The following is a 16,569-nucleotide window of genomic DNA, read 5'->3' as shown; positions in this document are numbered from 1 at the left end:
GTGAGTACACAGGCACGCACGCAAGCACCAACGCACACACGCAGACACACACATGCCCTACCTTTCCAGAAACCCTACACCATGGTAACCTAGTGAGTGACAAACATAAGACCAATAGGGTGCTTCTTAGGCTATGTGTGTTGGCAGGGGTAGAGATGGTGGGTTTGGGCAGATTGACAGACGGCGCTAAACTGTGGAATTCTGTCAAAACAAACACAGCTGATTGAAATAAACAATCAGACTGTGGCTGGAGGAACTAGATAGGACACAACAACACATGTACTGTTAGGGAGTTTTTAGGACTGTCTTTGATAGTTGCTTTTTATTTTATTGGAATAATTGTTTTATTGAGAGCTTTGGCCAGTTGAGTTGTTTTTCTGGTGGTTTTGGGGAGGCTGAGGGGATGGGTGGTAAAGAGGAAGTCATTGTTCTATCCTGATTGGTTCTGGTAGACAGGCATTTCACCCATCCCCAGTATGTATTTCCCTAGTGTGTGTGTGTGTGTGTGTGTGTGTGTGTGTGTGTGTGTGTGTGTGTGTGTGTGTGTGTGTGTGTGTGTGTGTGTGTGTGTGTGTGTGTGTTATCGTCCCTTCTATCAGGAACAGGAAAGTGACTCCTGCAGAGGGAAACCTGCACCATTAATATCCTGGAATCTAATGACCGCATACACACACACAAACACACGCGCACACGCACACAGACACACACACAGACATACAGAGGAGCAATGTTTTTATCCTTTCTCGGTCTCCCATGTCTCTCTACCTCTCTCTCTCTGTTATTCAGTCTCAGGATAGATGTTTGTGCGAAGGTGAGCGGTGTGGGGATCCCAGACTCTGTAGGTAAGTATCTCTGACTGGGGATGGAGAGCGGGGAGGGAGGGGTTTATGTATAAGTTAGTGTTAGAGTTGATAACTATATGAATGTATGAATGCATTGTTTCCACTGGCTAATGATGCTCTGTAGAATCTAAAAGTGATCAAGTAGACCATACCCAGGGTTCCCTCCTGCACACCAGATGAGAGTACACACACACACACACATGATGGGAACATATGGAAACCCTCCTCACTCTCTCCCTCCATCCCCCTCTCTCCACCTCTCCCAGTCCTGAATGCAGAGCTGCAACTGGATTGGCTGAAAGGTGTGAGGGGCGGAGTTAAGAGAGTTAATTTCCTGGATTCCCATCAGCCCCAGCACACAGGGGTCCTAATGCTTGGCCACAACCGTCCACACTCCTGCCTGAACTATACTGTCTACCTACGAGTAAGTCAAACACACTCCGCTGCCAAAAAATGAATTTGAGTTTTCAAAACAATTTGAGGCCTCCATCCTTGCTGTGTTTGGACAAGATCCTCTCAAAATATCTGCCAACACAGCTGAACCTGTTTTTGGACCAGTTATTGTGTTATAGTGAACAATCTTTCTGTTACATGGTGTCTCTCTCTCTCTCTGTCCCTCTCAGGGGGAGGATGAGTTTAGGGATAAATTGACTCCCATCTCATTGGCTCTGAACTACAGTTTAGCCCCTCCTCCTTCCAACCTGGACCTCCCCCCTGTCCTCAACCACTACAGCAGTACCTTCCTGCAGGAACAGGTGTGTGTGGGCTCTCCTTCTCATCCAATCAAGACCACTTACAGCATATGAGTACCGTTAGACAAGTTAGACTAGACCTAAATCCCCCCTTCCCTCTCCCCATTTGTCTCTCCCTCTCTCCTTTATTTCTCAGGCGTATATTCTGCTGGACTGTGGGGAAGACAACGAGTGTATTCCAGACCTCCAGCTGTCTGCTAGCATGTAAGTGTGCACTGTATGTAACATGTGTAGCATATACGTCAACATGAAACAGTTACGGTCTCATTTAAATACAGTAGTTAAATAACCTTACTCATATATGGGTGTGTTACACCTTGTGGTGTGTTGTGCCCTGCCCTGTCAAGTGAGGCATGCTGGGAAGATTCAGAAAAGTCCTTGTCAACCTGTAAACTTTCAACATATGTACATACTCACACTCACACACATTCATATACACACACAAACAAAGGGTAGGACTGTGTTACTGCATGCAAGGAGAGATGTTTACTCTCTGATTGTGTCATGAGCCCTCTCACTCCACCGGGTTACCACCTTAATTGGTTTCCACTATCTTCCACTCTGCTCACCTCCCTCTCTCTACTCAGCCTAACTAGCTCCACCTGTCCCTGCTCTGCTCGGCTCTAATTACTCTGCCAGCTGCGCTGCATTACCCACTAACCTCTCCCAGTATTTTAGGCCCTGTCTTTCAGCTCTCCGGTGTCAGATCGTCTGCAAAGCTCACACCCGGAACCTGTTTGCTCGCGCTTCTGGCTCACCCTGGTTTTGTGACCCCCGGACCTGCCTGTTTTTTGGATACTCTTCTGCCTCAGGAGATCCAGACCTGCTTCTGCCATTACGACTCCTGACTACTCTTCAATCCCGGTAACTCTGACCAGCCTTCTGCCTTGCTACTACGTATTTTGGATTTCCCTTGAACTGTACTGCTGCCTGGTTTCATTCCAGCCCTGTTGTGTCTGTGTCTCCCCCAGGACTTCTGGACCACCCACCACCGGCTTCATAGGACATCGCTGCCACTGGGGGGCACAGACCCAGCGCATTGGACGGGATCCCCTGTTACCCTGGAGCCTTCATTCACTCCCTACTTCCCTTTTCCCTTAAGTTTAATAAACTTTCTGGTGTGACGCAATTGTGGTCCTCTGGTCGTCTGTCTGAATCGTGACAGTACGATCTGACCATTATGGACTCAGCGCACACTTTCCCGACATGGAAACCGATGAGCATGAGCAGCAGTTCCAGCAGCAGCAACAACAACTCGCCATGATTATTCAACTCCTCACCAACCTTACCCCAGCCAGTCTGCCCACCAGCCCAGCCCCGAGTTACCTGCCCCGGTCATTGCAGCCGCTGCTCGGAACCCAAGATTGGAAACCCCGAGCGGTTCAACGGCGATTCAACCCAGGTCCGGCCATTCCTGACTAGCTGCCGACTTCAGTTCTCCTTGCAGCCAAGGACCTTCGCCACGGAGGGGCTAAAGTTGGGTATGCCATCACTCACCTGACGGGCCGAGCTCGACTCTGGGGAACAGCAGAGTTCGAACGTCAAACCCCCGCATGTGCAACCTTCGACCTGTTTGCTGAGGAGATGCTGAAGGGTGTTTGACCTGGATTCACCCACCGCAGAGGCGTCTCGTGAACTGTTCAGTATTCGACAAGGCAGACGTACAGTCGCAGACCATTCCATCGACTTCCGAACCCTGGCTAGACGAAGTTCTTGGAACACACCATCGTTGGTGGACGCGTTCTTCCATAGTTTGGCTGACTATATCAAGGACGAGTTGGTCTCCCATGAACTGCCTTCCACTCTTGATGAAGCCATCGCACTGACTGTCAGGATCGACAGAAGGATACAGACCCGTCGTCGTGAGAGGGGGCGCCAAGGTCCACCTACTACCGGCATTCGGAGAGATCCGACTGGGCTCCTGTCATCTACTGCCACTCACCCAGGTCAGCTTGATCAGTCTGAGCCTATGGAGATTGGGCGAGCCTCCCTCACTCCTGCAGAGCGCCAGCGCCGCTTCACCTCAAACCTCTGCCTCTATTGTGGAGGTGATGGACATCGTGTGGTAACCTGCCCTTTAAAGGGCCGAAGCTCACCGGGCGTAGGGGGAGTCCGGTTGAGTTCTATGACCATCCAGTCCTCCGACCGCAAACCCCTGCTGCAAGTTCACCTCCCGCCTCTCTGACTCAACTCACACCCTGGCTGCTCTGGTGGATTCTGGCGCCCGAAGCCAACATAATGGACATCAAGCTGGCACGCCAACTGGGACTGGAGAACCTCCGTTTGACACCTCCTATTCCTGCCCGGGCACTGGACGGACACTTACTCGGATCGGTCACTCATGTCACGGCCCCGGTCTCGATGGGTCTGTCCGGAAACCATCAAGAAACTATCCAGTTTCACCTGCTCCCCTCTCCAGGCCAACCCCTCATCCTGGGTTACCCATGGCTCCGCTCGGCACAACCCTCAGCTCGACTGGGTGACCGGGGGTGATCAGGGAGTGGGGAGAGGACTGCCACCGAACCTGCCTGCTTGCTGCCGCACTACCCCCTCGGCCAGTACCTACTAACTCCGCTCCTGACCTCTCCAATGTCCCAGAATGCTACCATGGTCTCAGAGAGGTGTTTAACAAAGCAAGAGCCACATCTCTGCCCCCTCACCGACCGTCACGACTGTGCCATTCGACCTCCTCCCTGGAACAGCTCCTCCAAGGGGTCGTCTTTATTCGTTGTCTGCTCCTGAAAGAAAGTCCATGGAGGACTACATCAATGGCTCTCTGTCCGCAGGATTAATCCGTTCATCTTCATCTCCTGCTGGTGCTGGCTTCTTCTTTGTGGGGAAGAAGGACGGATCTCTTCGCCCCTGCATCGACTACAGGGGACTCAACGACATCACAGTGAAAAACCGTTACCCTCTGCCTCTGCTCACCTCTGCTTTTGAGTTGCTCCAGGGAGCCACTGTTTTTACCAAGTTGGATCTCAGAAACGCTTACCACCTAGTGCGGATCCGGGAGGAGATGAATGGAAAACCGCATTCAATACACCAACAGGCCACTACGAGTATCTGGTTATGCCTTTTGGCCTCACCAATGCTCCTGCTGTGTTCCAGGCTCTAGTGAATGATGTACTGCGGGACATGTTAAACAAGTTTGTCTTCGTTTACCTGGATGACATCTTAATTTACTCCAGAAACCTGTCTGAACACACCCGCCATGTCCAGCAAGTCCTTCATCGTCTTCTGGAGAATTCCCTCTACGCCAAGGCAGAGAAATGTGAGTTTCACGTCAAGACAGTGGCCTTCCTGGGGTACATAGTGGCAGAAGGAAGTATCCAAATGGATCCTGCCAAAGTATCAGCAGTCACTTCATGGCCAGTTCCGGAGAACAGAAAGAAGCTGCAACAGTTTCTGGGGTTTGCTAACTTCTATAGGAAGTTTATCCGGAACTACAGTACCGTTGCTGCCCCTCTCACTGCTCTAACCAGCACCAAGCAACCCTTCACCTGGACCCCAGCAGCCGACAAAGCCTTCAGTACCCTCAAGGTGAGGTTCACCTCCGCTCCCATCCTCCAGATGCCTGATGTGGACCGGCAATTCATTGTGGAGGTGGACGCCTCGGATGTGGGAGTTGGTGCTGTGATTTCTCAGTGGGCTGCGGAGGATAGGAAGCTCCATCCCTGTGCCTTTTTCTCACGTCGGTTGTCCCCCTCTGAGTGCAATTACGACATAGGGAACCGTGAGCTGCTGGCTGTGAAGCTTGCCTTGGAGGAGTGGCGTCACTGGCTGGAGGGGTCCACCATTCCATTTCTCGTTTGGACCGATCATAAGAACTTGGAGTACATCCGCACGGCCAAACGGTTGAACTCCAGGCAGTCCCGCTGGGCCCTGTTCTTCACCAGGTTTAATTTCACTCTGTCATACCGGCCTGGATCACGCAACACCAAGCCAGACGCCCTCTCCCGTCAATTCCAGAAGGATGACACCCCTCCAAGGACCCTGTGTCGATTCTGCCAAGTCCCTGCATCGTTGCAGCTCTGACCTGGGCTGTTGAGGAACAGGTGCTGGAGGCTCTCCGTAACCAGCCAGGTCCCAGCACTTGCCCAGCTGACCGCCTTTTTGTCCCAGAAGACCTGAGGTCCCAGGTCATTCAGTGGGGACATGACTCCCGCCTAGCTTGTCACCCTGGCTCCACCCGCACTTACAACCTGCTCGCCCAGAGGTTCTGGTGGCCCTCTCTGAGGAAGGATGTACGGGAATTCGTCCAAGCCTGCCCCATCTGCAACCAACACAAGTCGTCCTGCCAGCCCCCAGCCGGATTGCTGCAGCCCCTGCCTGTGCCCAGACGTCCCCTGGTCTCACATCGCCCTTGACTTTGTCACGGGGCTGCCCCCTTCAAGTGGCATGACCGTCATTCTCACCATCGTTGACCGTTTCAGCAAGATGGCACACTTCATTCCCCTCCCCAAGCTCCCAACCGCCAAGGAGACCGCCCAGGTGGTCCTGGAACACGTCTTCCGGATCCACGGACTGCCAAGGGATGTTGTTTCTGACCGTGGTCCACAATTCTCCTCCGCTTTTTGGAAGGAGTTCTGTCACCTGCTGGGAGCCACAGTCAGTCTGACTTCCGGATTCCATCCCCAATCCAATGGGCAGTCAGAGCGGGCTAATCAGGAGCTCGAGAAGGCACTGCGATGCATGACTTCATGCAACCCCCCACTCCTGGTCGCAGCAATTGACATGGGTGGAGTACGCACACAATTCTCTGACCTGCTCTGCCATCGGTATGTCCCCTTTCCAATGTGTTTATGGATACCAGCCTCCTCTATTTGCCAGCCAGGAGGAGGAGGTTACTTGCCCATCTGCACTTGCTTTTGCCCGTCCGATGTCGCCGCACCTGGTCACAAGCCCGAGCCACACTCCTCAGGTCCGTTGCCAGCTACACTACCGGGGCCAACCGTCGGAGAATTCCTGCTCCCACCTACCATGTTGGTCAAAGGGTGTGGTTGTCATCGAAGAACCTGCCACTCAGGGTGGAGTCGCAGAAGCTGGCACCTCGGTTCATTGGCCCATTCCCTATCATAAGAGTGATTAGCCCTAACTGCTGTCCGGCTCCAACTGCCTAATTCCCTGAGGGTGCACCCCACTTTCCATGTGTCTAAGATTAAGCCCATCCATGAGAGTCCGCTGGTCCCTGCTGCGCCTGGTCCTCCTCCTCCACGGCTGCGTCGATGGTGGTCTGGTTTACACCGTCCCGCCGCCTGCTTCGGTCCAGACGGAGGGGTAGGGGGTCTCCAGTACCTCATTGACTGGGAGGGCTATGGACCTGAGGAAAGGACCTGGGTGCCAGCTAGTCGGATTGTGGATAGGACTCTCATCACCGCTTTCCACCAACGGCATCCTGATCAACCTGCAATCCGTAGGGGCCGCCCCAGAGGGGTCCCTAACCGTCCGGCCCGCTCGGCTTCCTGTCCTGTGCCTGATCCTGTCTCGGGACCTGTCCCATCTCCCGACCACGGCCCTCCGGCTTCCTCCGAGGATGAGGACGTTCACTCGGACCGTTCGGAGGAGTTCTAGCCCTCCTCCGGCTCCCCTCCTCCCGCCCGGCGTGGTGTTGCTCTTGGGACTTCTGGGGCCGTCCCTTGGGGGGTTCTGTCATGAGCCCTCTCACTCCACCGGGTTACCACCTTAATTGGTTTCCACTATCTTCCACTCTGCTCACCTCCCTCTCTCTACTCAGCCTAACTAGCTCCACCTGTCCCTGCTCTGCTCGGCTCTAATTACTCTGCCAGCTGCGCTGCATTACCCACTAACCTCTCCCAGTATTTTAGGCCCTGTCTTTCAGCTCTCCGGTGTCAGATCGTCTGCAAAGCTCACACCCGGAACCTGTTTGCTCGCGCTTCTGGCTCACCCCTGGTTTTGTGACCCCGGACCTGCCTGTTTTTGGATACTCTTCTGCCTCAGGAGATCCAGACCTGCTTCTGCCATTACGACTCCTGACTACTCTTCAATCCCGGTAACTCTGACCAGCCTTCTGCCTTGCTACTACGTATTTTGGATTTCCCTTGAACTGTACTGCTGCCTGGTTTCATTCCGCCCCTGTTGTGTCTGTGTCTCCCCCCAGGACTTCTGGACCACCCACCACCGGCTTCATAGGGACGCATCGCTGCCACTGGGGGGCACAGACCCAGCGCATTGGACGGGATCCCTGTTACCCCTGGAGCCTTCATTCACTCCCTACTTCCCTTTTCCCTTAAGTTTAATAAACTTTCTGGTGTGACGCAATTGTGGTCCTCTGGTCGTCTGTCTGAATCGTGACAGATTGTTTACATTAGCAAGTGTGTAGAGAGGCCTGTGTGTGTGTGTGTGTGTGTGTGTGTGTGTGTGTGTGTGTGTGTGTGTGTTTTTCTACTATTTCCATCTGTATGCTATCGCCATGGCAGCCCAACACAAACACCCTGTCATTCTCCGCTGACTGATACACACACTCCGACCTCTACTATATGACATATTATTGACTTGTTTTTTTCTCTCTCCTGCACACACACACACAAACACAGGGACCGTACAGAGCTGGTGGTCGGGGATGACAACCTGGTCATGTTGACCATAAACGCGGTTAACGAAGGAGAGGGGGCATATGAGACGGAGCTACACACACTCCTACCCCCTGAGGCTGATTACATAGGAGTGGAACGCAGGATAGAGGTGAGAACACACATTCACAAACACACTAACACCCCCCACACTACCACCCCCCACACTGGCCCCAACCCTAGCCCAGCTCAAATAGACCCTACTGCCTTGCTGTCCTCTTTACCATTGCATTACATCCTGTTGATAATGTCAGGGTTATTTCTCTAGAGGCTCAGTGTGTCTGTGTGTGTTTGTTTGTGTGTGTGTGTGTGTGTGAGAGAGAGAGAGAGAGAGAGAGAGAGAGAGAGAGAGAGAGAGAGAGAGAGAGAGAGAGAGAGAGGTAATGAGTGTGTAGTGGGGCCCTAAGATGGATGAGGTTGTTACTGTCAGAACATTCATCACTCGCTTCCTCTCCTCCCTTCCCCCACCTATCACCATCTCTTTTCCTCTTCCACCCTCTCTCTTCTACCGCCTCTCTTCTTGCCTGGCCTCCTTTCCTCTCCAGTCTCTATCCAGGTTGAACTGTGAGTACAGGATGGTGAATGACTCCAGACTGGTGGTGTGTGACCTGGGGAACCCTATGGTTGCTGGAACAGAAGTATGTCCAACACACACACAAATGCAAAGAACAAAAAATACACACATGGACAAGCACCCACACTGACCTCCCCCTCTACTTGGAAACAACCACTTCCTGTCCAAACAGGAAGCTGTCAATCAGATACAGTGGTGCTGATTGATAGTTACCATGGTGATTGATCACCCAGATACCCCGTGCCCCACTGAGTCCCACACTGACGCTGTCTGTGGGTATTTCTGTGTTTGTTAATCCGTTCGCCCCTTGCATGACACATCCAGGAAGCACAGGGTTTGTTAAGTAAAGAGTGGTCCCTTCCGACATGTAACTCTACCCTGTGTTTCTGTAACTGTTTCTGTGTATGCATGTGTGTGTGTGTGTGTGTGTGTTTGTCTGTCTGTGTGTGTGTGTGTCTCTGTGTGTGTGTGTGTGTGTGTGTGTCTGTGTGTGTGTGTGTGTGTGTTTGTGTGTGTATACGTGGCTACGCATGCGTGTGTAAGTATGTGTGTGTGTTGTGAGCCTGAGAGCTGTATTTGTTAGCTCTATAAGCGACACACAGCATTCTGATAAATCAATTATGTGATCAGATTTCACTTCTGGGGCACGGCTTTAGAGGGCTTGAGGAGTGTGTGTGTGTGTGTGTGTGTGTGTGTGTGTGTGTGTGTGTGTGTGTGTGTGCGCGCGTGTGTGTGCGTGGACGTCAGCTCTCCTTCAGACCAGATGTTTCCCATACATGCTTACCCTTGCCCCTTTGGACCTGTAGGAATTCATGAGCTTTTATAGAACATACACACACACACACACAAACACACACACACACACACACACTTACTAATCATGCAGCCGGAGTAATACAGCTTGTAGACCATTTTGAACGTATCTTTTTCTCATTCTAATCATTTTTAGTCAAGCCTCTAAAATAGCAGACTGAGGTGCCTCGCCAGGTTTCTTTAAAATAAACAGTTGTGTATTGTCAGCATTTTTTTGTATTTTATTAGGATCCCCATTAGCTAGTGCTAAAGCAGCAGCTACTCTTCCTGGGGTCCACAAGCATAGCGGTGAAAACAGACACTGTTTATGGGTAACATTCCAGAAGGCAGGGCCGCCGGAAAATGTGTGGCGAGGCTGCATTTGCCACAGCACTTTTCAATCAGGTGTGGCTGTGCCAGAGCCACACCACTTTTGATTTAGTTTAATAAAATACATCTAAGCAAAGCGTTAGAAAGAGGGGCAAAGTACAGTTTTTTAAACCGATTTTCCTCATGATTTGTGAACTCGCGCACAGTTTCTCTGTCTTTCACATCAGAGTGCTGCTACAGGCTCTTTGCGTGTCTTGACCAATCAGATTAATGGAAAACACAGGTCACGCGGGCCGGGCACAAAGCTCAAGGCGGTCTCCACTTTCCTCCGGTATTTATTTAGCAAGCGTGAAAACATATCACCTCCGACAGACACAAGCAAAAACTCTTACATAAATGTAGCAGCCTTTACACCTAAACATTAGCGATCTGACATGATGTGTTGCATGAAAACGAGACTCTTTTTCAGTCTGATCAACTCTAGGCTACTAACAACAGCAGCAGCATAGACTAGCCCTGTCCCTCTGGCCGGGGTAAACGAAGCGCTAAAGTTGTGTTTTTATAGCCCATTTGTTTGTGAGAAAATGTGAATGGTATCAAATTTGGTATATACAGTGAGGGAAAAAATTATTTGATCCCCTGCTGATTTTGTACGTTTGCCCACTAATAAAGAAATGATCAGTCTATAATTTTAATGGTAGGTTTATTTGAACAGTGAGAGACAGAATAACAACAAAAAAATCCAGAAAAACGCATGTCAAAAATGTTATAAATTGATTTGCATTTTAATGAGGGAAATAAGTATTTGACCCCCTCTCAATCAGAAAGATTTCTGGCTCCCAGGTGTCTTTTATACAGGTAACGAGCTGAGATTAGGAGCACACTCGTAAAGGGAGTGCTCCTAATCTCATCTTGTTACCTGTATAAAAGACACCTGTCCACAGAAGCAATCAATCAATCAGATTCCAAACTCTCCACCATGGCCAAGACCAAAGAGCTCTCCAATGATGTCAGGGACAAGATTGTAGACCTACACAAGGCTGGAATGGGCTACAAGACCATTGCCAAGCAGCTTGGTGAGAAGGTGACAACAGTTGGTGCGATTATTCGCAAATGGAAGAAACACAAAAGACCTGTCAATCTCCCTCGGCCTGGGGCTCCATGCAAGTACTTACCTTGTAGTTGCAATGATCATGAGAACGGTGAGGAATCAGCCCAGAACTACACGGGAGGATCTTGTCAGTGATCTCAAGGCAGCTGGGACCGTAGTCACCAAGAAAACAATTGGTAACACACTACGCCGTGAAGGACTGAAATCCTGCAGTGCCCGCAAGGTCCCCCTGCTCAAGAAAGCACATATACAGGGCCATCTGAAGTTTGCCAATGAACATCTGAATGATTCAGAGGAGAACTGGGTGAAAGTGTTGTGGTCAGATGAGACCAAAATGGAGCTCTTTGGCATCAACTCAACTCGCCGTGTTTGGAGGAGGAGGAATGCTGCCTATGACCCCAAGAACACCAACCCCACAGTCAAACATGGAGGTGGAAACATTATGCTTTGGGGGTGTTTTTCTGCTAAGGGGACAGGACAACTTCACCGCATCAAAGGGACGATGGACGGGCCATGTACCATCAAATCTTGGGTGAGAACCTCCTTCCCTCAGCCAGGGCATTGAAAATGGGTCGTGGATGGGTATTCCAGCATGACAATGACCCAAAACACACGGCCAAGGCAACAAAGGAGTGGCTCAAGAAGAAGCACATTAAGGTCCTGGAGTGGCCTAGCCAGTCTCCAGACCTTAATCCCATAGAAAATCTGTGGAGGGAGCTGAAGGTTCGAGTTGCCAAACGTCAGGCTCGAAACCTTAATGACTTGGAGAAGATCTTCAAAGAGGAGTTGGACAAAATCCCTCCTGAGATGTGTGCAAACCTGGTGGCCAACTACAAGAAACGTCTGACCTCTGTGATTGCCAGCAAGGGTTTTGCCACCAAGTACTAAGTCATGTTTTGTAGAGGGGTCAAATACTTATTTCACTCATTAAAATGCAAATCAATTTATAAAAAATTTTACATACGTTTTTCTGGATTTTGTTGTTGTTATTCTGTCTCTCACTGTTCAAATAAATCTACCATTAAAATTATAGACTGATAATGTCTTTGTCAGTGGGCAAACGTACAAAATCAGCAGGGGATCAAATACTTTTTTCCCTCACTGTATTAAAACTTGGGCTGACTAAGCTTCCTATACTTTTTCAATCCAAAATTATTAACTGTAATGAATCAATAAACATGTGAGTTAATTTTTTATTAGTATTACAGTTGCATAGAGCAGGACTACATGATGCAAACCTGCATAAAGCAAGCTCAGCACTTTGAGTTTAATTAATATGAAGTACAAGGTTGCTGCAGTTTGACAGGGTTTCATCCTCCCCAAGGCCAGGAGTTTTTTTAAACCATGTGACCTGATTAGAAAAACTCTGGTCCCATCATAGCCCATATTAAACAGATTAATCACATCATACCGTATAAGGTCCGGAGTTTTACCTGGTTAGGTTAGCATATCAGGAAAAACGACGGGCCCCAGAATTGTTTTTTACGCCACACCAATCTGGGCCCTGTGGTGCCACCTCTGTCAGACGGTCAGCATGTATAATGTGAACAGAAACGTCCCCTGCACAGAGCCCTGTGGAACACCATATATAGCCTTGGAGCAATCAGAGGTCTCACTGGCCGGAAAAACTCATTGATACCGGTCTGTTAGTTTGGTCGACACCTTCAATCACTGCTCTTACATCAAGGAATGCGAGAACAGACACAGAGCCACTGTCGATGGTTGGTCGATGCATTCGATCATTTCCTTGACAAGCGCTGTCTCTGTACTATGGTGGGTTCTACAGTAGATCCAAATTAGACAGTTTTATAGTGGTGGTGCGGCTGTTCAGAACATGGGAGAGAAGCGACAGGAAATAAATGTTTTCCAGATTTGGGGAGAGATATATATATATATATATATATATATATATATATATTTTTTTTTTAATCTTTATTTAACTAGGCAAGTCAGTTAAGAACAAATTCTTATTTACAATGACGGCCTACACCGGCCAAACCCGGACGACGCTGGGCGAATTGTGCGCCGCCCTATGGGACTCCCAATCACGGCCGGTTGTGATACAGCCTGGAATCGAACCAGGGGGTCTGTAGTGACTCCTCAAGCACTGAGATGCAGTGCCTTAGACCGCTGCGCCACTCTGGAGCCCATTTGAGTCACTCTGTCTGTCTCTCTCTCTTTCTCTCAGCCTGGGGACTTCAGTGATTTAGACCCATTTGGTCTTTCTTCGTCTCTTTTGAGTTTTACTGTTTCTCTCTCTGATGCGCAATAAAGTCTCTTTGACTTTGGAGACCTAATGAGTTTCCACCCTCAGGCCTCTCCCTTGTAGTTTTAGCGAGTGTTTAAGAGTTTCCGGCATTGACTAGTGTCTGACCTGTTGTTCATTAGAACATTATTACACACACACACACACACACACACACAAACGCAAGAAGCCATTATCATATTCATGGTAATGAACTAAGCCCTCCACATGGTGTGAGTTAAGCGAGGGTAGAGGAGGGTTTAACTGGGGTCTAAAGACTAGAGGGGAAGGGATCTGGTCTGTCTCAGCCCACAGATCTGTACTGATCATCCAACTGACACACACACTCAATACAGATACGTAACCCAGATACACACACCATGGCCAGGTCCTGGTTAGTTTTAACAAAGGGAGACTGTACAGGGGGTTAGAAGGCTGCTCGCTTTAACTGAACACTTGCAGATGTCACTGACACAGACTTTGATTCGTCTCTCTCTGTGTCTCTGTCTCTGTCCCTCTCTCTTTGTCTCTCTGTCCCTCTCTCTCTGTGTCTCTCTGTCTCTGTCCCTCTCTCTTTGTCTCTCTGTCCCTCTCTCTCTGTGTCTCTCTGTCTCTGTCCCTCTCTCTTTGTCTCTCTGTCCCTCTCTCTCTGTGTCTCTCTGTCTCTGTCCCTCTCTCTTTGTCTCTCTGTCCCTCTCTCTCTGTGTCTCTGTCTCTGTCCCTCTCTCTTTGTCTCTCTGTCCCTCTCTCTCTGTGTCTCTCTGTCTCTGTCCCTCTCTCTTTGTCTCTCTGTCCCTCTCTCTCTGTGTCTCTCTGTCTCTGTCCCTCTCTCTTTGTCTCTCTGTCCCTCTCTCTCTGTGTCTCTCTGTCTCTGTCCCTCTCTCTTTGTCTCTCTGTCCCTCTCTCTCTGTGTCTCTCTGTCTTTGTCCCTCTCTCTTTGTCTCTCTGTTCCTCTCTCTCTGTCTCTGTCCCTCTCTCTTTGTCTGTCTTTGTCTCATTGTGTCTGTCTCCAGGTATCTGTAGGTTTAAGGTTTGCTGTCCAAAGGCTGGATGATGCCGGTCCTCACATTGTCTTTGACCTACAGATCCACAGGTGATACACACACACGCAAGCACATGCAAATACATACACACGCGCAAATACACACACACACACACACACACACACACACACACACACACACACTGCTGAAGAGCTGTGACACACATAACTGTAAAAAAGGAACCCGTGTCAGATTTCTGTGGCTTTTCCAAACAAAGAGCATTGAGACAGACGACCGAAGGAAAACGGACGAGACAAAACATTGACTGTTCACCTCGCCACACACACCATACATCAACAGGCCATGGTGCAGACTCTACATCTAAACATCTTTACTGACTCATGTGTGTCTCTTATATTACAGTTCAAACAAAGACAACTCCAAGAGCAACCCAGTCAGTCTGTCTCTCTCCATCTCTGCCAGAGCTCAGCTAGACCTGAGGGGGTGAGTGACACATCTCTGTTCTGGTTGGTCTTTTCTCTAACCCTGTGACAGTAGAATATCTTTGCTGTGATTGATGCACTTTGTTGTCCTACAGGTGAGACAGACTCATCTAGTTTGCTGTATTTCTGTTGCTCAGTGTGGTTGTGTCTGTGTATGTTTCTATGAATAGATCTCAGCTAATCATGCACACGGGCCAGTGCTAGTGCTGCTTCGTCACACACACACACATGCTTGCACACACACACACACACATGTTTGTTTTACTATCCTTGTGGGGAACAAAACATGAATTCCCATTCAAAATCCTATTTGACCTAACCCTTAACCTAACCCTAACCTTAATGCTAACCTTAACCCCTAACCCTAAAACTAAACCTTACCCTAATTGTAACCCTAACCCTAACTCCTAAGCCTCCTACATTTTACTATCCATGTGAGGACTTCTGGTACGCCCCCCTCCGTGGGAGGCTGTGGGTATGGGGGGCTAGAGGTTAAGGTCCAACCGGCGTTGGGTAAGTTGTGTTTGGCAGCAGAGTGGTGAGTGGCTTGGTGTTCGCCCTCTCTCTCTCTCACTCTTCTCACTTTCTTTCTTTCTTTCTTTCTTTCTCTATCGCTCCTCTTTTTCTTTCTTTCTCTCTCCCCCTCCTCTCTCCCATCTCTCTCTCTATCTCTCTCCCTTTCCAGGGTGTGTCATCCCTCTCAGGTGGTTCTTCCGTTTCCTCACTGGGAGCCCAAGGAGAAGCCGGTCAAAGAGGAAGACGTAGGACCCCAGGTCACACACATCTACGAGGTACATGCACACACAGTAAAAGCAGTAGCCCTGTAAGCGCTGGGTGTCTGATCAAAGCCTCCTGCACAGTGGTAATGGTAATTACTGTCATAAAGGAAGGGGGGGATAAGAGGGGGGATCAGACATACGTGTGTGTATGTGTGTGTTGAAACTGCAGTGAAGGGGGACCTCTGCTGGATGTCTGCAGGGTTTGGGGCTGCAGTGCTCCTGAGTGTGTGGAGAGAAAGGGGCTAAGCTAAGTGGCTTGGTGTTCTCATTCTCTCTCTCTGTCTCGCTCTCTCTCCCCTCTCTCTCTCCCTCTCCTCTCTCTACTCCCACCCTCTCATCTCTCTGTCTCTCCTCTCCCTCTTACTCTCTCAGCTCCATAACTCAGGTCCCAGTAGTATCCGGGAGGCGGAGCTCCAGGTGGGCTGGCCCTCTCGTTTCCGTGACGAACACCTGCTCTACGCTCTGGAGGTTCTAACGGACGGACCAATCAGCTGCCGGAGCAACAGCAGCCTCAACCCCCTGGGCCTACAGGTAACACAACCACACCTCCTGCTGAGACTGGACACTGGACACCGTACTCATACACTCACTAAGGTTATATATTTATTGGCCTGTATTGGTCTTCCATTGCTTTAGAAACAATGGCATAAATGCTTTTGTGAAATTACAGCTCAGTTAGATCAAAGTGTACTGACCCGATCTAGCATTGGTGCAGCTCGGTTCTTCTCATAATAAAATAGGGTAACAGGATGTCATCTACCGTCTGGTTTATGTTTATGATGATGACTGATGAATGTGCTTTAATGATGACAGGACAAAGTCACTTTACTCATTCCATGTTTATGGAAGACTGTAGGAAGATGGAGAGGGACTATTGGAGTAGCCCATAGGAGGGTTGGTGGTGAAGAGCAGGATGCCAGTAAAGACAATGTGGTTGTAGTTGTCATCATACAGCCCCCAGCCCTTAGGAAGCCTTAAGTACACCAGATCATCTTTCTCTAGCTCCAGAGCCACGGCACCTGTTATGTACTCATAACCTCCATGGAAGTTGTCCTGGACGTTGTATAT

The 16,569-nt window shown here is 49.7% G+C and overlaps 1 protein-coding gene across 1 annotated transcript in view; it reads left to right on the top strand.

The window, feature by feature from the left end:
- Positions 1-16,569, top strand: part of LOC121585395 (integrin alpha-8-like) — a 75,002-nt gene that overhangs the window by 38,400 nt on the left and 20,033 nt on the right. Inside the window, exons 16-25 of the mRNA XM_045216627.1 lie at positions 787-842; positions 1,109-1,266; positions 1,466-1,597; positions 1,731-1,798; positions 8,149-8,296; positions 8,730-8,822; positions 14,250-14,329; positions 14,643-14,723; positions 15,408-15,513; positions 15,874-16,032. Coding sequence (XP_045072562.1) covers positions 787-842; positions 1,109-1,266; positions 1,466-1,597; positions 1,731-1,798; positions 8,149-8,296; positions 8,730-8,822; positions 14,250-14,329; positions 14,643-14,723; positions 15,408-15,513; positions 15,874-16,032 — 1,081 coding nt within the window. The remainder of the gene's footprint in view (positions 1-786; positions 843-1,108; positions 1,267-1,465; positions 1,598-1,730; positions 1,799-8,148; positions 8,297-8,729; positions 8,823-14,249; positions 14,330-14,642; positions 14,724-15,407; positions 15,514-15,873; positions 16,033-16,569) is intronic.

Source organism: Coregonus clupeaformis, unplaced genomic scaffold (genome assembly GCF_020615455.1).
Source record: "Coregonus clupeaformis isolate EN_2021a unplaced genomic scaffold, ASM2061545v1 scaf0757, whole genome shotgun sequence".
Lineage (NCBI taxonomy): Eukaryota > Metazoa > Chordata > Actinopteri > Salmoniformes > Salmonidae > Coregonus > Coregonus clupeaformis.
The sequence above is the reverse complement of the archived record's forward strand: the minus strand, read 5'-3'. Positions and strand labels throughout refer to the sequence as shown.